Source organism: Clarias gariepinus, unplaced genomic scaffold, assembly GCF_024256425.1.
Source record: "Clarias gariepinus isolate MV-2021 ecotype Netherlands unplaced genomic scaffold, CGAR_prim_01v2 scaffold_36, whole genome shotgun sequence".
Lineage (NCBI taxonomy): Eukaryota > Metazoa > Chordata > Actinopteri > Siluriformes > Clariidae > Clarias > Clarias gariepinus.
Genome location: NW_026521003.1, coordinates 273,025 through 290,750, shown reverse-complemented (window position 1 = coordinate 290,750; position 17,726 = coordinate 273,025). Strand labels below are relative to the sequence as shown.

Here is a 17,726-nt window from a genome sequence, read left to right as displayed (position 1 = left end):
TGGATCCAGACGCAGATTTAAACAGGGGGGTTAGGGTTGGATCCATCGCGCCCCCTACCGTCTCTGACAGAGGCCAGTTTATTCTGTCAAAGACGGCAGGGGGCGCGATGGATCCAGACGCAGATTTAAACAGGGGGGTTAGAGTTGGATCCATCGCGCACCCTACCGTCTCTGACAGAGGCCAGTTTATTCTGTCAAAGACGGCAGGGGGCGCGATGGATCCAGACGCAGATTTAAACAGGGGGGTTAGGGTTAGGGTTGGATCCATCGCGCCCCCTACCGTCTCTGACAGAGGCCAGTTTATTCTGTCAGAGACGGCAGGGGGCGCGATGGATCCAGACGCAGATTTAAACAGGGGGGTTAGGGTTGGATCCATCGCGCACCCTACCGTCTCTGACAGAGGCCAGTTTATTCTGTCAAAGACGGCAGGGGGCGCGATGGATCCAAACGCAGATTTAAACAGGGGGGTTAGGGTTAGGGTTGGATCCATCGCGCCCCCTACCGTCTCTGATAGAGGCCAGTTTATTCTGTCAGAGACGGCAGGGGGCGCGATGGATCCAGACGCAGATTTAAACAGGGGGGTTAGAGTTGGATCCATCGCGCACCCTACCGTCTCTGACAGAGGCCAGTTTATTCTGTCAAAGACGGCAGGGGGCGCGATGGATCCAAACGCAGATTTAAACAGGGGGGTTAGGGTTGGATCCATCGCGCACCCTACCGTCTCTGACAGAGGCCAGTTTATTCTGTCAAAGACGGCAGGGGGCGCGATGGATCCAAACGCAGATTTAAACAGGTGATTACTAATGATAAGTATGTGTTCGTGACTGCGCTTGTGTAGCAGACTAAGTCGGCCGAGTGGTTTTAAAGGGTAGGCGTGGGTCAAGCTCCGCGCTGTGGTGTGAGCAGGTAAAGTCTTGCTGGAATGCGGAAGCACAGAGCGCCGGCACAAGCGCACCGAGGCAAGAGCCGGTGTGTGTGACGCTTGCCTTGCAGTAATGCGGAAGCGCGTAGAGCCGGCACGATGGAGGTGCTGGCCGGGATGTATACCAGCATGAACTTGAGCCTTGCAGAGACGCGGGAGCGTGCAGGGCCGGCGTGGAAAGGGAAAGCGCTGTGAGCTGGTTGGGGTGAGCAGCGTGAGCTCGATGAGGAGCGTGGATGAACCGTCGTCATTAAACAGGCAAGGGTCGAAGCTGGGGAGTCGAGAGTCAGTCCGTGATCCAAGCTCGTGGTCGGTAACAGGTAAGTGGTAGGTAACGGGAAATATCAACAGTTAGAATCCAAAGGGACAAAAGGCGAAGACGTAGTCGGTGAAACAAAACAAGGTTGATATCCTGGAAAACTATGATGAGAGAAACGCTGGTAAATTGGGCTGGTAGAAAACTCAATAAACTGGCGACGTGGTGGTGTCATAGCGTAGTTTAAATAGGCATGATAGGTGATCACTGATAGTGTACAGGTGTGTGGAGAGAGATATAAGAGGTGGTTGGGAAAATGGAATGGGAGTTCTCAGGTGATCATGGCGGGGCTGTGGCTTGACGTGTCATGACAGTAATAACAAAGAAGGCTTTAAAGGGTTAGTTTATTAAAAAATGAAAGTTCTGTCATTAATTACTTACCCTCATTTAGTTCCAAACCCGTAAGACCTCTGTTCATCTTCAAAGAACGATTTTAGTTTTTTTTATTTTTGCATACAAAAAGTATTCTTGTAGCTTTATATAATTATGATTGAACCACTGACTGACCACATGGACTTATTTGACAATGTTTTTTGGTCTTTTTGTGCTTTGAACGTGAAGCGTGTTGACTGTCTGTGGGAGACTCAGATTAAATCTAAAATATCTCCATTTGTGTTCTGAAGATGAACAGAGGTCTTACGGGTTTGGAACTACATAAGGGAGAGTAATTAATGACAGAATTCTTATCTCAGAACTCCATCCCGGAAGTCCAAACACATTTAGGTAGGTTTAGGGTTAGTACCGTGTTAGTCCCATGTAATTGTAATCAGTATAATGAGTACTGTACTTGCATATTATGTACATAAGCAACGTATTTTGTTCATCTTTGTTAATGTTAGTTTAAGTCAATTAAATAAGATTGACAAATGCAACATTTAAATTTAATAATAAATGTTGGAATTAACATTAAGTTTATTGCTTATAATTTTTCATTCATGGTAGCTCATCTAGTTATATACAATCTATCTATCTATCTATCTATCTATATATATATATATATATATATATATAATTTTTTTTTTTTACAATAAATAGAAGTCAGATTTTACTGCATTAGTGTAATGTAATAGTGTAATTCAAATATTTGCCACTGGCATCTGAGGTGTCCACAAACAAACGAAGGGAAAATTATGTGAGGGCTGAAATGGCACATGATGGCTGGTGTTGCTTTAAACTTTGATGTGGTATATACTTTAATATAAACTGGACTCTAGCGTGAGCGGTATGGCAGATTCTGGGCAAAATGGTTTGGCAGAAAGAGAGCTTCTGCCATTGGTGGCACACCCATGTTCTCACTTCATCCATTCTGACTAGCCAGCTACAATTATGCACACATCATTTGCCCCCTGCGCATCCCATACGACCTTAGGACAGAAAACAAATCACACAACAGATTCTGCTGCAAGAACTTCTGCACCACAGCCACTTTTAATTATATGTTGTTGGCAAGCATTTTTAATGGAAACAGCGCTAGAGTTGACCGTGCCTGAGGTATGTGATTAAGAACTTGTTTGTCTCATCTGAAATGCATGCATTCTGAATCAAAGAGCTAAGACGGATCATTCAAACGTCTCATTCTAAACCATCCTATTTACTACTGAAAGCCAGCATAAGACTCCTCTTTAAGCCACACTTTAACATGATACACCCTGATGTGTAACCTCAAGACAAAGAAAACATAAAGTTGGAAACCGGGATTGATATATTTATTTCTCTTTGTCCCAACCAGGTTTATGCACTTAGTATTCACCATGGTCCCAATATGTGGGTGTGATTTAGACGTGTGTGTGTGTGTGTGTTTCAGGGCTTGATATTCACCATGGTCCCAATATGTAGGTGTGATTTAGACATTAGTGTGTGTGTGTGTGGGTCAGGACTTGGTATTCACCATGGTCCCAATATGTAGGTGTGATTTAGACATTAGTGTGTGTGTGTGTGTTTCAGGGCTTGATATTCACCATGGTTCCAATATGTAGGTGTGATTTAGACATCAGTGTGTGTGTGTGTGTTTCAGGGCTTGATATTCACCATGGTTCCAATATGTAGGTGTGATTTAGACATCAGTGTGTGTGTGTGTGTTTCAGGGCTTGATATTCACCATGGTTCCAATATGTAGGTGTGATTTAGACATTAGTGTGTGTGTGTGTGGGTCAGGACTTGGTATTCACCATGGTCCCAATATGTAGGTGTGATTTAGACATTAGTGTGTGTGGGGGGGGGGGGGGGGGGGGTCAGGACTTGGTATTCACCATGGTCCCAATATGTAGGTGTGATTTAGACATTAGTGTGTGTGTGGGGGGGGGTCAGGACTTGGTATTCACCATGGTCCCAATATGTAGGTGTGATTTAGACATCAGTGTGTGTGTGTGTGTGTGTGTGTTTCAGGGCTTGATATTCACCATGGTCCCAATATGTAGGTGTGATTTAGACATATATGTGTGTGTGTGTGTGTAGGTCAGGACTTGATATTCACCATGGTCCCAATATGTAGGTGTGATTTAGACATTAGTGTGTGTGTGGGGGGGGGGGGTCAGGACTTGGTATTCACCATGGTCCCAATATGTAGGTGTGATTTAGACATATATGTGTGTGTGTGTGTTTCAGGGCTTGATATTCACCATGGTTCCAATATGTAGGTGTGATTTAGACATCAGTGTGTGTGTGTGTGTTTCAGGGCTTGATATTCACCATGGTCCCAATATGTAGGTGTGATTTAGACATTAGTGTGTGTGTGTGTGTTTCAGGGCTTGATATTCACCATGGTCCCAATATGTAGGTGTGATTTAGACATTAGTGTGTGTGTGTGTGTGGGTCAGGACTTGGTTTTCACCATGGTCCCAATATGTAGGTGTGATTTAGACATTAGTGTGTGTGTGTGTGTGGGTCAGGACTTGGTATTCACCATGGTCCCAATATGTAGGTGTGATTTAGACATTAGTGTGTGTGTGTTCATGTCCTGAAAAGTGATGAAAATAATATTGTCTTCATATGTAGGTGAAAAATCACATTGTGCAAAAATATTCTTTAAATGAAAATATCAACAGATGACTGTCATAACAAGGCCACTGGCAACATAAATGTCTTTTACAGTATGGCTCTAGCAGCTTTAGAAAGGCATGTTCCCAAATGTAATGAATTTTTCACTGGTACCAGTTTTTCACAAAAACGCGTATGTGTGTGTGTGTGTTTTTGGTGGGGGGAGGGGTACTTCAGACTTACTTGTCTGTGCCCAAATGTTTGTGTTAAACCAACGGAGAAATGCAGGAGCTCACACACACACCTCTCATCCACAAACGCTTTAACTGTTGTCTTGTAAATCGTTGATTAAACCTATGAACACAGCTGTTCAGCATCAGTCCTAAACACAAGCGCAAGGTCTGTTTTTGTTCTTAATTAAAAGACACCAATATGTTAATAATTTACACAATGATAACATGTTGTTTATGTTTAATGTTTATTTTGCGGGAAAAGGTAATAAGCAATATTTAAAATAAAACAAACCAGGAAGTGTTTCATACATTAAGGTGCTGTGTATAACCAAGTGCCCTAACAGACATAGCAACAGTGTAGAGAGTGTGTGCGCTGTGGGGGATGGGAAGGTGAACGAAGATAATCATTTACAAGACAAAAGACGTTCAGAGGTGTGTTATGCCCTAAAACGCCCCCCTGCCACGGATTGCCCCCTATTACACAATCGCTATCTTCAAAGAAAAGCCGCCGCCCCTTTTCATTCAAACGCGTTAGCGAGTGTTTTTCTTCCCCTCCGCTCGGTTTTGTGAACACAGTTGCGTTCAGTAACACGATGGAACCAATTACCTAAACAGCAGCAACGACAACCATTATGATCACACTGTTGAATTTATATTGCTTAAATATTTCGCAGCTCTGTCCTCTTCGCATTGCTACGTGTTTATTTATTTCCTTCTCGCATCGCACGTATAATGCACTCTAAAATCGACACTATCAAACTTGGAAATGATATAATATCCAATCAAACATCACGTTATTAAAATTAACGAATTTGTCACTACTCTTCTCTTATGCAGCACGGCTAAAAAGATAATAAAAATTACACCAAAGTGCTGCAGGTTTGGTGTCTGTGAGCTTTTCCTAATCAGAGTTAGACGGGGGGGATTTTGTGGCTGCCCCAGTTACACTCTACTTAGATTTTACACAGAAGGGAGTTCACTTCTGTTCTCTTCATCCTAGCTTAATTTCATCTCATGAAATAATAGGAAGTTTTGTAAAGTCTGAGTTCATCTCCCCAGCCAGTGTTGTGTATGGACAGGGTAGCATCATGGCAGGATTGGTGTAACTTTTATTATCTTTTTAGCCGTGCTGCGTAAGAGAAGAGTAGTGACAAATTCATTACTTTCGTTACTAGACTATTTTGTCTGCAAGTGAAATACATCGATACGTTAATAATTTACACCACGATAACATTACTGCAGAAGGATCTAGAGACGTGACTTTGAGACGTTCACAGTATATTCAAACCGTAGACAGTGTTTATTCTGCATAACATTACAAAACAGCCATGTCCAATAAAACAGTGCATCTTTAATAAGCCGCATTGGTTTCCAGTCAGTAGTAAAATTAACGAAAGACTAAGAAGCCCCGTAAACTTGACCCTGACAATAATAGTTGATTGTTTTTATATTTGTTTTTTTTATATATATATATTTTTAAATGTTCAAATTAACGTTTCAGAGTTGCCTATATAATTTGTCTTGTCATCTGTTTACAGCGTTGGCTGATTTTGTGATTGAGACCCATGGGTTACATTAAAATATTTTATTAGTAGTAGTAAGCCAGTCTTTAGTAACCTTGGACAAATCACAATATAAGCCCTCTCTAAAGCACGCGCTCTCTCTGTCTTTCTCTCTCTCACATACACACACACACACACACACACATACACGTACACACACAAACAAATAAAACATGAAATCGCGTAAAACCAAATGAAACTATGGCAAAAATATATAAGCAGTAAATTACAGTAGTCTCCTGTAGGTGATTCCTGTCCTGATAACAGGCGCTGACCCTCTGGAACTGTTTAGTTCTGTTAGTATTGTGTTCAAGTGTGAATGTTTATGGGGATTTAATCTGTCACTGCTGCCGCATCTATTCACCGTAGTGATAAGTGATTAATGTCCCATCAGATCTTTAATGGGAGACGTTATACTGGTTAAATGACTAAAGACATACTGATACGTATGAACAGATATTTGTTCCAGATATTATTCGTTATTAATCGATTTGTTATGCCAATTTTTGACTATCAGCGAAAAAAAACACCAGCAAAAACATCAAAAATATAACGAAAACAAACCCAAGCAGAAGTTAAATTTTAAGCGTTACTTGGCAGCAAAATATTATCTACCAGTGTATTAAACGGAAATAGATAAAATACACCGTAATGTAAAATACTGTACATAGGCCGCATTTGTATTCCGTACAACGACTGGTATAGATAAATTACAGATGTTACCGTGTCTTTAAGTATTATTAAGGATGTCCTGAAAAATATTGCAATAAGTAGTTTTATTAATTAATTAAATTAATCATTAATTAAAAATAGCATAAGCATCATGGGTTGTGTATTGAGTGATTTAAATCTGTTTTATGAATCGTTTTTTATCCCTCTTTTTTACCACATCATCTATTGATGAAACTATGTTGACGTAAGTTATGTTATATATATATATATATATATATATATATATATATATATATTAGTAGTAAATATTCCCTGCTGCCATCTTCCTGTCTCCTCTTTCATCTGTTCTTAAAGGTGCAAGCGCTCCCACGCTCACCTTCGCATTCTCTGTTCATGTCTTTCTCTATCTCTCTCTGCCCCGCCCCTCCCCCCCAACTCAAGCCATCATCTTGTGATTCGTCTCTGGATGGACATCTCTCTATCTTCCTCTCCTTTGATTCTTCAGGATCTCAACAGAACATTTACAATGGTTCATGTTCTTTTTAGTAACATATGTCGATTGCACAGGCGTTTGGTCAAACATATAAAACCCCATCTTTTGCTATTAATAAACATAGACCTTTCTGACAGACAATGTGTGTGTGTGTGTGTGTGTATGTGTGTGTGTGTTTGACTCAGTCTCTCCTTGCACCAGAAAAGCTTACCGGAGCACAGCAGACAGACCGAGCAATTGGCTTCTTCTACTACGCAACTTTACATAACTAAATCAACATCCATATTGTACATATGATTAGCTTAATGTAAGTATAAAAATATATAATATTGTATAAAAATATACAAAATTTTGTTTATTATAAATGATAAGCAAAAAAAGTTCAACTACTTACTTTTCTCCGCTCACTCCAGTGGTGACCTCCTCAAATGGCTTAATGATATCAGTAATTTCTTTGGCAATTTCTCATTCCTCTGGTGTTAATGTTGGCAAAGAAGCATTGGCGAGTGCCAGGGTAGAGATGATTGGATCTTTCAGATCAGTGAACCTTTTCAACATGTAATAAGTTGAATTCCACCTTGTGGACACTTCCTGTTTTAGACGCAGCAGCTCCTGTCCCATCTGTTTCTGTGTGGCCTTGAGTCTGTCCAAAGTAACTGTGCTTCTGTGGAAGTATTCAACAATAGATTTCACCAATTGCAGTACATTTAGGACCTCCTTCAGTGCAGCTTTGACAATGAGGTTTAACATATGAGCAAAGCATGGTATGTGGTCCCAGTGGAGCTGAAACAATATTGCTGGCATTGTCAGTTACACAAGCAACAATTTTGTTATCCACATCACATAGGCAGTATGGTTTTTGACAATGTTTTTCTACTTGGTAGAACGTATGATGGGTGCAGGAGATTTGAAAATTCTTTAAAGCCCTTATTCTCAACAACTGAAAATGGTTGAAAGTCACGAGCAATCATTTTGACCAAGGCCTCATCAAGTTTGCTATGTCTTAATGGGTCCATCGGTCTTGTTATGAAACTGCCCATTGAGGTTTGAAGATGTGGTCTCCGTGCCCGAACTGTTTCTTAGATGGTGGTGGGTGCTGCACCTCATTTAGTGTAAAAGTGTGGGGATGGATGGGGAGGGGTGGCGGTTCCCTTGGAGATAGCTTTGAGTGACACCCTGAACTTTGTTTGACCCCAACACTTTATATTAGTATTTAGGTGACATTTGTTCGACCCAATCATTTGTAGATAAGTATTCAAATCTGTTATTTAATTTTATATGACTGTGTCCCTTACTATTTTTTTCACAAAATATTAAGCAAATGTTATGAAGCAAATGTTTAGTTATTAATAGTATTATTATTTGCAACTAATTTGCACCTACAGTGGTTAATCAATCGGAATGTAGGTCCTACCGTCGCCGCGCTCGGCGGTACCGTTTGGCTTTGTGCGTTTGCTGGCTTTTACCATTGAGTGGCGCTATATAACTACAGGCTGACGCCTCATGCCTTAGTTCATTCTCTGCTGGATTAATGAAACAGAGTTTTAGAACTGCAGGTAGTAGCGGATAAAATCAAGTAAAACATTGTAGTTAAACAAATTTATAATCACAGAACTAAAATGACGATACAAATGTAGAATTTAAATTAAATTAAATCTTATTAGGATCAAATTTAAACCAAATAAATGTTAACACAGTGAGCCTTTTGATTCTATCACTTGTAATTAGAAAAAAAGCGTGTAGGGATTTGTGTCATCTTATTTCTTGTGTTCTTTAAATTTATAGTAGATTTATTAACTGAAATAAATTACCATAAAATTAAAACAGTGTTAGGACGTTCTACTGCGTCAGCTGATGCCGGTCATTCCGCCCCGCTTGTGTTTTTGCGTTATTATAAGAATGAAATGCAGTAGACTGTTATGATTTGTAATGGGTTCGATCCATGTTACTCAAACAACTCAGTTCAGGTGCTGGGGGAGGGAGGTGCTAATGATTTGGTCGGCTCTGTGTGTGTGTGTGTGTGTGTGTGTGTGAGAGAGAGAGGGGTGTCGCGGTCGTTTTCAGTGAAACAAAGGCTCAGCTGAAAAATGTTAGGCACATCAGTCACTTAACCCCCAATAAAAGGTATTTGAGTGTTATGATAGTTGTAATATAACAGATGCGCACTGAATACTAAACCTAAACCAGGCACGGAGATTAATGAACCAAGATAGCCCCCATACCCGTTTAGAAAAAAAAAAAACAAAGAATATTATTGTGTATAGACTGATTAAAAACAATGCAATTTATGCTATCATAAGGAAAATAACAAGTTCTTCCATTCCAATGATTAAAAAAGGTAACAATGTCAACTTTAGAATCTAGAATCCAGGAGATTAAAATTACACAAATTGAAATCACTGAAAGTCTCCAGAAGAGCCTCAGATTCAAGAGGTTTTTAAAGTGTGGAGAGGTCCATTACAGTTTCTCTGAATGTATAGGTGAGAACAGCCGATTCACACCTGGGGAGGGTGAATCATTTGTATTTGAATGTTGTCTGGCATTGTAAAGCACTATAGTGACACTAAAAGAACAACCCAGGATTAATAGGAATTCTTATACTGCATAAACATTATTTAGCACAAAAAAATTCCTCGCGCTCGGGAAAACTATGCGTGCGGTTGAGCGCTGGTTAGACTATAGGAAATTAAATCGGAGGGTTTTTATTTAGACTATTAAAAAAATAACCTGCGTCTATTTTTAGGCGTGCCAGCTGCCACTTTTTAGTTAGAAGTTTTCAATACAAAGCTTATAATGCCCACATGACATGACGGAATAAGGCACGGCTGGTGATGATTGGGGTTTGTTGGGTTACAGTGGATTTTACTACGCGGTGTGAGTGCAATGGCCATCCGTCTGCTCGCGCTGACTCTGCTCTCCGCGGATGGCCGTACCGCCCCCCTCCCACCTCTCGCTCCTTTGAAGTCTGTGGGGCGCGTTCCATTTGCCCTGCTTGCATGCCGCACTTCCGGGTTGTTGCACGCGCGCTGCATACACAGCGCGTAGTAAAATCCACTGTAGCCCAACAAACCCCGAGTATTTTATAGCGCGAGGTGCAAGCCCGGGCAACGATAGCAACGATAGCTTACCAGTCATGTGTAATTCTGCGGTCCCGCTGCTTCGCATGTCTGAAGGAAAGGCCGCCTAACTAGTGAGCGAGGAGCGATATTGATTTGGGCGCACGCCGTGACAGGCTGAAAAAACTGCTGTCAGATTAATGTGCAAAAACTATATAATAAAACTATATAAGACTACATGCCTTTATAAGACTTAACTTTTATTTAAGCGCACTCACAATAACGAAAAAACGTTGTGATTTTGTAAGTGTTGTGATTTTGTAAGTGTTGTAAGCTGCGCTGTTCTGTATTGTTTTTGGTAAACTTGAGCGCGTCAGAAAATGAACGCAAACGTTTTTTTAAATGGTCAGAGTCAGTCTGCTTGCTGTTTTCCCGACGCGTTCATAATCATTAGTCTACTTCTGCCGGTGCGCTCTGGAAAACTTAATGCATGCGGCTGAGCGCTGATTAAAACTATGTAGTAAATTAAAGAGGAGAATTACGATGCCGAATCGAAGTCCTGAGCCCAAACCTCATTTAAATTAAATTAACAAATATTATAAGTAAAAAAACAATAGCCCATGTTTAGAAACCGTTTATAAATTCTTTCCGACATGAGTTGGCCCGGTGTTATGCGCAGAGCGCCGGGAGATGTCCTGAAGTTTCGAAATCGTGGGGCATGTTTTCTAAATAGATGCTATCTTTAATAACTGATGGAGGTTTTGAGCTGTATAAACACGCATTCCTGCTTAAACAACTCTTAAAACTACACCTGTGACACAATAACAGTAATATTTCAAACATTCTGCAGGCTGATATTTGGAGAAAGGAAAGAATAATGAATAAACCAGTTGTTGGGTCAAAATAACCCAACCAGGTGTTCATTTGTAAACTACATCTCATATGAGCCAACATGAGCAACCCAACAATGTGTTTAAAGTACCTGAAATAATCCAGAACTTAAATAACAATAAACCGATACAGAGATACGCTGTATAACGGTCACTGTTGTATTTACGGCAACGAGCGAAAATGTCAGTTTGCGCCACCTGGCGGCCGATTTACGAATTACTTCGAAATGCAACTGATTTATTTTGGCCGCTGACGTTTTTACGCGGCGGTGAGCGCGACGGTAATAACCATTCCAATTGATCAACTACTGTAATATTAAATCCAAGCACATGTTTACACATTTTCCAAAATAAATAAATAATAAATACAAAAATAATTTCTGAGTACATTATATTTGTATAATATTTTTTATTAATTGCAAAAGACTCATTAGCAGAACCGTTCGTTCAATACTGCTTCCTGTGTACTGCACTGCATAGCATCTATGGGAGTCACGTGACAAAAGAACGAACAGTTCGGGCTAGTGCTGAATAGCTTAGTACTGCTAGAAACTACTTTGATCTAGAACGATGCAGCTTAAAAATTCTATTGGATTTACAAGTGGCTCCTAGAAAACGACTCCGAAATACACAAACCTACACTGCAGGAAGTCACTCTTTGACGGACAACATGGGTGGCTCTTAAAAGAGCCGTTGTGTTGATGAAGGCGGCGGTGACACGCTTTACTTGGAGCTGGTGTATTTAGTCACGGCCTTGGTGCCCTCGGACACGGCGTGCTTGGCCAACTCACCGGGCAGCAACAGGTGCACGGCGGTCTGGATCTCCCTGGAAGTGATGGTGGAGCGTTTGTTGTAGTGAGCCAGACGAGAGGACTCACCGGCAATGCGCTCGAAGATGTCGTTGACGAACGAATTCATGATTCCCATCGCCTTGGACGAAATGCCGGTGTCGGGGTGAACCTGCTTCAGGACTTTGTACACGTAGATAGCGTAGCTCTCCTTCCTGGACTTTCTGCGCTTCTTGCCTCCTTTGCCGGCGGTCTTGGTCACGGCTTTCTTCGAGCCCTTCTTGGGGGCGGTCTTGGCTGGCTCAGGCATGGTGCTGTTACTTCTGGATGAGATTGAGAGAAGAATGAACAGCTCTGCCTCAAAGGGCCCTCTATGTACAGGTCACATTGTAATTAAGCACAAGCCAAGAACGGATTTTGATTGGTCTATATTCAAAACCTCTACACGTGAGGGACCTCCTACCACCTCAGTCTTTTCCTGTTACTCCTCCCCCCTCCGCTTCGATTTGTGTCCCTTCCCGCCGTTTTAGAGTCACGGGTTAATTTATTGTTTTTATAATAAATAAATGAATAAACCAGGATATTTACAATAATTTAATCCAGAAAATAAGTATATCACGTGTTCGACCATCAAAAGATATCCTGTACATAATTTGTAAATAAACGTTATCCTTTTGCGTCCACATTTTTAAATTGTGTGTGTGTGTGTGTGTAACAAACTTTAAATGCTTTGTTCATACTTAAAATTTCTATATCTAGTTTTCTCAACTGCCCGCAGATATATAAGTGTCATGAAAGTTTTAAATTTTTTTTTATAAGCTTAAAATAATTTTTTACACACAACTGGAGATAGGAACTCTTTTGCTGGAGATGTGGGTGGCTCTTAAAAGAGCCGTTGTGTTCGTGTCGTTAGCCGTTGGAGTGTTTAACCGCCGAAGCCGTACAGGGTGCGTCCCTGGCGTTTCAGCGCGTACACCACATCCATGGCGGTGACGGTCTTTCTCTTAGCATGCTCGGTGTAGGTGACGGCGTCGCGGATGACATTCTCCAGAAACACCTTGAGCACACCGCGAGTCTCCTCGTAGATCAGACCGGAAATACGTTTCACTCCACCACGGCGCGCCAGACGGCGAATAGCGGGCTTGGTGATCCCCTGGATATTATCGCGGAGAACCTTACGGTACATCTTAGCGCCTCCCTTCCCGAGCCCTTTCCCGCCTTTACTTTTTTTTTTTTTATTGAGAAAAGGCATATAATGATTGTAAATAATTACAGTGACAGTCACATTACATTACAATATCCACAACGATAATTTCATTCAAAGGACAAATAGGTCAAAGGGTAATAATAAGAAATAATAATGACAATTATTATTATTATTATAATTAATAATACAATAAGAATAATTATAATAATAAATAAATTTGCAAACAAAATTTAACAATTGTTATAGTTCATAGAGTCCACATCTATAAGGAGAGTGAATCCCACATAACGGAATCCCCCAGTGTTTTGTTTATAGTCCCTTGTTTTTGTTCAGATGTATTTGAATACTTTTAACAACTTTTTCACTAGACACAAATTGTTGATCAATGGTCATCCTAGAGCGTGTTTTCCAAAGTTTTGACTTTGTTACACATATTATATACCAGGAAACATCATGTTCTTTTTGATTGTATTTTCCATTAAAAATGCCATAAAACACTGATTTCATATTAATTTCAATTTTTACACCAATGTCACTTATTTTGTCCCACACTTCCTTAGAGCGATAACATTTGAGGAGAAAATGTTCAAGCGTTTCAATCTCTTCACATCCTGGCATGGGAAACGTGGTCATCTTAACAAAACAGCTCCATTTGACTACTGCTCTTACTGGGAGTCTTCTTACAGCCACCAGCCAGGATGTGTCTCGAATGTTCTCAGAGAGGTTTTTATTTTGTAAGTTTTTTATGCATTCAGCATTTTGGTCGATTTCAAGATTTTTAAATGCTATTCTTTGTCCATGGATTTGGTCATTAATTAAAGTAAAGATTTTTTTATTAGAGTCATTTATCCAATTAATGTTTAAATCTCAATATTTATATGTAAAATCCGAAAATATAAGTTTATAGTAGGGTACTGCAGTTCTGAGGCGGCCTTTTTTTTGTTTCCAATTGGTGATGTTTCCGATCCATTTCGCGTTTCTGTTGATCCCGCTCGAGATTATTTTAATAGCAGAGATTTTGGTTTTGATGCCGAAATCGATGGCACCTAATCCGCCTAGGTCTCTGTTCTTAAATAACAATGTTCGTTTAGTGACTTCTCTGGTCGTGTCCCAGACGAAGTTACAGCATATTTTGTTAAGTTTTTTTATCCATTTATCTGGTGGTGGAAAGATACATGTTAAAAACATTATTTTAGATAGTATAAAGGTTTTGATAATATTAATTCGCACTTTGTAACTTAAGTTCCGCATTTTCCATTTATCTAATTCTTCCTTAATTACATTTTCTTTTTTAGCCCAATTATGTTCAACACATCCTTCATTGTCAATGTAAACTCCCAAAACTTTTAAATGTTGAGTCTTTGGAATTTGGACATTAAATTTCTTGGTAGGATTTCCGATCCATACACATTCAGTTTTATTCATATTTAATGACGCTCCCGAGACTTTTTCATACGATTTAAAATGCTCGAGTATTATTTCTAGGTCATGTTTTGATTTAATAAAAACTGTAATGTCGTCTGCATAAGCAGATATTACAATTCTGTTCTCCCCTAATTTTACTCCTTCAAGTCGCTTGTCACTTTGAATTTTATGAATTAATGGACTTATTGCCAGAACATAAAGGGCTGCACTCAGGGGACATCCTTGTTTAACACCTCATCTTATTGTAAAAGACTCCGTCAGATGACCATTGACATTGACTTGCATATTAGATTGTGCATACAAACATTGAACCATTTTTATAAAGTGTTCAGAGAAATTGTACATTCTTAAGACTTCCCATAAATATTTTCTAGATATAAGATCAAAAGCTTTTCTTTGATCCAAAGCCACCACGTAAAAACCGGCTTCGTGTTTCTCATACACAAGTTCTCTTAAGGTGTTTAAATTGTCCCACATGAGTCTACCTTTAATTGCACACGTTTGCTCTTTGGAAATAATTAAATCTAATATTTCAGTCATACGATTCATGATTATTTTTGCAAAAATTTTATAGTCTACATTCATTAGAGTTAAGTGTCTCCAATTATTAATGTCTTGTGTGTCTCCATTTTTATATAGTAAAGATAATATTCCATCATAAAAGGAGTCATACATGTAACCTTTGTTAATGCCCTCATTGAAAGCCTTAGTTAACAGTTTAGATATGTCTAAAGAAAATGTGTTATAGAATTCTAGAGGAAGACCGTCTTTCCCTGGTGATTTTTTAAAATTTAATTGCTGAATTGCTGTGTTGACTTCGCTCTCTTCGACTTCTTGATCTATATTTTTTGAAAACGTAGTTGTTTGACTTTGATCATTTAAGAAGGTTTTTAGCAGGTTATCATCAATTTCGATTTCTTTGTACATATTTAAACATAGTTGACGGATTGTTTTTCTAATTTCTTTGGGTTGATTTACCACCGTTCCATCTTCTGCCTTAATTAATCCTATAAACTTAGATTCTTTTCTTCTATTGTATAATGATATACTTTTGTTTGAATTTAAAAGTTCTTCTGTGTTTGTTCCTGCGTGCACCTGAATATTGAACAAGGTTTCATTATGATAAGATTCAATCTCTTTTTTAAGGTTATTTAAAGTGTTTTCTTCGATTTCATTTCAGTAGGCTTTTATTTTTAACTCAATATATTCATTCATGATACCATTATATTTATCATTTTTTTCTTTGTTATATGTACGACTTTTATATTTTAAGAAGGCCTTTAATTGTTTTTTTAAAACTTCCCATAGTTCACAATTATTTATTGTGAGTACATCTAGAGATTGTATTCTATTTATTTCGTTTTTTGTATCTAGGATCAAAGAAAGGCTTTTTAACATTTGCACATTTAACTTCCAATAACTAACTCTTGGAACATTTTTAAAATAAAGTCCACACATAACAGTTGGATGGTCTGAGTCAATTAACAATTTAGTCTTATAATACTTTACTCCAAAATTGTTGCTAATGTAGATTCTGTCAATCTGGGTTTTGCAATTAACATCAAATCTTGTAAAAGTCAGTCTTCATTGGAAATAAAATTCTAAAAGTGTCCAGGCATTGGTGTTCATTCATCATGGTTCTTAAGAAGATTCCTTCTCTCCTAATTTTACACAATTTATCTGAAATCCTATCATTTTCGTCAGTAATAGTGTTAAAGTCACCACAGATTACTATCGGGAAACCGACACATAATAACATTTTGAGTTTTCTAAATAATTGGATTTTCCTAACCGTGTCTTGTGCTGTATACAGATTAATTATTCTAATTTTCCGACCACAATAAAAGACATCCATGAACATGAGTCTACCTGGAATTATCTCTCGGCTTTTAATAGTTTTAATCTTGTTGTTATAAAATAATATTGCCTTATTTTCCCCAATTGAGAAGAAGGAGGGTCCTCTGTCCCACAATTCTTTTGTCTCTCTAACATCTGAAAACGTTGTTAGTCTAGTTTCTTGTAAACATAAGATATCAAATTGTTCATGACAAAGAGTTTTTAATTTTTTAAATCGATTAGCCTTGGATTGGATTCCTCTTACATTGCAGGTAGCGATTATCAAATTCAATGACATTTAATCCAATGGAGAAGAGGTCAGTGATCATTTACCTTTGTCTTTCTCATCTTGGATTTTTCGATCTGGTGATGCAAGAATCCTCTTTTTAGTCTCCGTGTCGGTTTTTGCTGATTTGTTGTTCATTCCTAGATCTTGCCTCATGTCCGGTGTTGACGTTGCCATCTCCGTCTCTTTTCCATGTTGTGTTACAGCATTGTTGCCCTTGCGCTTGACCGCAGTCTCACGTGTTTTACTTGGGTTGATTTTGGTTGCCTCGTCAGGTCTGCGTGTGTTCCTCTCCTGTGTCTCTCCTCCTGGTTGTGCATCCTGATGTCTTCCGGAAGCATCTGAGCGGTTGCTGTCGCTCTCCGATGAGTCAGAGTCGCTGTCGCTGTCATTACCACTGGTGGAGCTGCTTCCAGAAGAGGAGGTTTCCTCGTCGTCGTCGAGTTTTGTTTCTTCCCAGCTGTTTGCTACTTGATTTCCTTGCTTGGTTTTCTTTCCTGCTGTTGATTGAACCTGAGCGATTTGGACAGTGCTGGGTTCACCTGCCTGTTGTTGTCTTGATTTGAGTTTATTACTGTACGAGTTTGGGCACTGAAAGAAAGTGTGACCTTCTGTCTGACAAAGATTACACACTTCTCTATTGTCCTTGCCCTTGTGCCCGAAATTGCCACATTTCCAGCACCTCGTCTCTCCGCTGTCTTTAGCTTGGTGGTCATGTGCATTGCATATGAAACAGCTTTGAGTCTGTCCAGGATAAGAAATTTTTCCATTATAAGGGCCCATTGAAATAGAACTGGGAATTTTCATCAGAGTACCATCAGGATTTTTTTTTAGTTTAATTTTATATTTCCTAACTCCGTACCAAAAACCAAATTCATCAACAGGCTTGTGAACAGGTTGTAAGATTTGACAAAACCGCAAGAGATATTGTTCAATATCAGCATCAGCTATTCTACCAGTCCAGAATTTTACAATGACATACTTGGTGTCAACTGGGGATGAAGAATTAATCTCCCAGTTTTCCCAGAAGCTATTGCCATTTGTATTGAAAATTGATGTAAATT

At 39.3% G+C, this 17,726-nt stretch overlaps 2 protein-coding genes across 2 annotated transcripts; both read right to left on the bottom strand.

Annotated features, from left to right (window-relative positions):
• Positions 1 to 11,843: 11,843 nt before the first annotated feature.
• LOC128517140 (histone H2B-like) lies at positions 11,844 to 12,594 on the bottom strand. The gene is made up of 2 exons (XM_053490941.1): positions 12,557 to 12,594; positions 11,844 to 12,279 (listed from the first exon to the last, which is right to left on the bottom strand). The coding sequence occupies exons 1-2, from the start codon at positions 12,592 to 12,594 to the stop codon at positions 11,844 to 11,846; spliced, it is 474 nt and encodes a 157-aa protein (XP_053346916.1).
• A 186-nt stretch (positions 12,595 to 12,780) lies between these two features.
• On the bottom strand, positions 12,781 to 13,160 carry LOC128517138 (histone H4-like). Its single transcript, XM_053490940.1, has one exon. It carries the CDS (start codon positions 13,158 to 13,160, stop codon positions 12,834 to 12,836), a length of 327 nt encoding a protein of 108 aa, XP_053346915.1. The 3' UTR covers positions 12,781 to 12,833.
• Between the last annotated feature and the right edge of the window lie 4,566 nt (positions 13,161 to 17,726).